We start from the raw sequence: 3,394 nt of genomic DNA on the forward strand, positions 1-3,394 counted from the left end.
AAACTTTGACCAACTACGTCGTGTAAAAATACAGTCTATAATGTAATTGGCTGAGGGTAAGTTGCGACCCGACAATATCTTAGCCACAAGTGAGTTGCGGCCGAGTAATTATCATTACATTAATTAATTGCTAATGGAAATAGGTTTTCCGTCTCTAAACGCTAACCAAGACTCAGAAATAGCTTTATTATGTTTACAAACGTTCAATTCATTTCCAAACATAAATTCATCAAATAATAGGAAAGACATAGAGTATTATGATAACTGATTTTCATTTTATTTTCCAAAAGGATATTATAACATTTCGGATATTAACAATAAAATTAGAAAACCGTTGTTAGACTTCAATTAAACCAATCAAACTGTTCTAACATTTGATGTAAGTCTTGATCCTATCAATTTTAGATCGGTTATAAAGTGTAACGGAACACTAGGCTTTAGTGTTCCAAACAATATTAGCTCTGTATTAGGGTTTGGAAAACAAAAATATTATGAATCTAATGATGTTTATTGATCGAAAAAAAGCTGTAAATTTAAACACAGTTAACTGTCTAAAAGTGATGTGTAATTTTTCTTAAGGATCATTCAGTAATCGCATTCAAACTCGTTCGATTTACGAGTTTTTCCCGAGAAGGGAAGTAGAAACAAAGATGATTGAATCATCGCTAAACCTTGTATATTATATACTGTATAAAACAAATATTAATTTAATAACTATTCAATTAGTTGATCAGGATAATAAACCAATTTATGATTTCGGTGAAACATTGAACATACTCGTAGTTCTACATATTAAACGTCATAGATTTTGATATTCATTTTTTAGATAAATGAATCAATTACTCTAAGCTTAAATGGGAATGATATTACATTGACTAACTTATTTTCCAACTCTAAACGTGTATAAGAACTCTGAAATAGCTTTATTATGTTTACAATCATTCAATTTATTTCCAAATATTAATTCGGAAAATAACAAATTTACAATTCAAGTAATAAATGAGAATGAAAATGCTTTCAAATATATTTTATTACGCTAAAAACAGGTTGTTATGATATTAAAGATATTAACCAGCAAATTATAAAACAATTAACAGACTTTAACCCTTTCAGTTCCCAGGCACATTACAATGTGCACAACTTTTTCTTAAATATAAATTTCTTGATAATACCTATATATGTGATAACGATTTAATCTTATAGACAAATATGTCTATTATACGATGAAAATATCAAGAAAATTATAAATGTTGCATTAACATATGTATTTTAGTAGGTTTGATAATTATCTACAAAAAGCCAGGATTTATTATCAAGATTTTCAATTTTTATTAATAACGTCAACATAATTTATTATTAAATTACTGATATTTTTTTTTTTATCATAAGAAGTGGTTGTTGATTCTGATATACTACAGTATGCGTCACGAAAACATGCGGATAACCGCAGCGCACCGTGTGTCGGTTTTCTATAAACCAGTGGGCCTCAATATTTGATCCATCACAGGTACGCGTCACTGGTGCGACGGGTACTATACGTTTTGAAAAAAACAACTAACCTGCACCTTTCAAAATGTCCCTGTCTTTTGTTGACTCTTGGCGCGTTCGGTACTGTAATCTATTGTAAATTAAGCTGTGCATACCTACAATTTTTGATCACGTGTTTTTGAAATGGCGACTTTTACATACCATGATATTCACAGTCAAAGTAAAAAAGTAATTTACCGGGTATACGTTTTTTTAAAAAAATTACCCACTAAGGAAAATTTATCTGCTGAGTTTTTTAAAAAAACTCAAAAAATTACTGCCGAAGCGTGTGGAATAAGTGAACGAAGTATACAAAATATTGTTGCTGAAGTAAAATAATATGAAAACGATGATACATCAACACCAAGAAGCCTATTCGTGTCACCGAGGAAATCGTTTAAACGGAAGAAGGTTATGACAGATATTGATGATTTCAACGTTGACGTGGTCAGAAGAACTGTTCATGAATTTTATTACCAAGGTAATTGGATTAATTTAAAATATTTTTTTTATTATAAGAAAACATATATAATATCCTACCCACAATCTACCTCATATTAAATATATAACGCATTTTTAACTGAAAATATAAAAATATAATCTTTAAATGTTTGTCACTTTTACATATAAATAGAAACTATAATATATAAAAACATTATTATAGGTGAATATCCAACATCTCAAAAAATTTGTGAATCCATGAGGAAAAAAATTAACTTTGAAGGATCAAAGTCATCAGTACAGAGGATTTTGCGTTCCTTGAACTTCAAATACAAAAAGTGTTGCAATGGACGTAAATTTTTAATGGAACGGAACGATATCGTGGCACTCCGAAACACATTTTTGAGAAAAATGTGTAATTTACGTTCCAGTGGTGACACGAGGCCTGTCATTTATTTAGATGAGACTTGGGTAAACCAGAACCATTCAAGAAACTATATTTGGCAAAACGATATGGATAGTGAAGGATTTAAAGTGCCAACCGGTAAAGGCTGTCGTCTGATTGTATGCCATGCTGGAGTAGCTAAATTTGGATTCATATGTGGCTCAAAATTAATTTTCCGGAGTAAAAATGACGGTGACTACCACTCATAGATGAATATTCAAATATTTCATGACTAGTTTAAAAATATGCTGCAACTATTGGACGAGCCAAGTGTCATTGTTATGGATAATGAACCATATCACAGCGTACTAGTAGAGAATGTGCCGAAATCAAATACAAAAATATCCGATGTTCAAAACCGAAAATGGCATCAATTTTTCTCCTCCAGACACCTTGGTGGAACTAAGAGAAAAAGTAAAAATGCCAAAACTGCGTGAAAAACGATACCAGTTGGATGAGTTGGCATATCAAACGGGGAATGAAGTAATCAGACTTCCGCCTTATCACTGCCAATACAACCCGATTGAATTAATTTGGGCGCAGGTAAAAGGTGAAGTTGCAACCAAAAATACAACGTTTAAAATAGCCGACGTCGAAAAACTTTTGCACAAAGCTATAGATGCAGTTACCACAGAAAATTGGGAAAAATGTATAAGATATGCAGAACAACTACAAAAAAATAAAGATTTTGAAAAAGAAAGATTCAAAGATTGCATATTGAAACACATAATTTTAACAATCGACCCCAACGACAGCAATTATTGTAGCAGTAGTGAAGACAAAGACTACCTTTGACGATATATTTATTTTTTTTTTATTATAAAATATATTGTACATTTTTTATACATTAATAGTATTATTATTCAGTACGTGTGTTACAGTCGACCGATACACACGTGTATTACCGTCTGTCGCTTATCGCATTTATTAGCTCTCGATAGCAGTAATCAGAACTTCACCACAACTAACGAGGTATGTTGT

At 31.1% G+C, this 3,394-nt stretch overlaps 1 protein-coding gene across 1 annotated transcript; it reads left to right on the forward strand.

Moving 5' to 3' along the window:
• Window positions 1-2,731: 2,731 nt before the first annotated feature.
• LOC112595285 lies at window positions 2,732-3,208 on the forward strand. Its single transcript, XM_025340423.1, has one exon. It carries the CDS (start codon window positions 2,732-2,734, stop codon window positions 3,206-3,208), a length of 477 nt encoding a protein of 158 aa, XP_025196208.1.
• The last annotated feature ends 186 nt before the right edge of the window (window positions 3,209-3,394 follow it).

This window comes from Melanaphis sacchari, unplaced genomic scaffold (assembly GCF_002803265.2).
Source record: "Melanaphis sacchari strain LSU unplaced genomic scaffold, SCAv2.0 Contig268_pilon_pilon, whole genome shotgun sequence".
Lineage (NCBI taxonomy): Eukaryota > Metazoa > Arthropoda > Insecta > Hemiptera > Aphididae > Melanaphis > Melanaphis sacchari.

What these genes read in the sequence shown, in the direction of transcription:
- LOC112595285 (XM_025340423.1), top strand. Translation starts at nt 2,732, where the DNA reads ATGTGCCGAAATCAAATACAAAAATATCCGATGTTCAAAACCGAAAAT.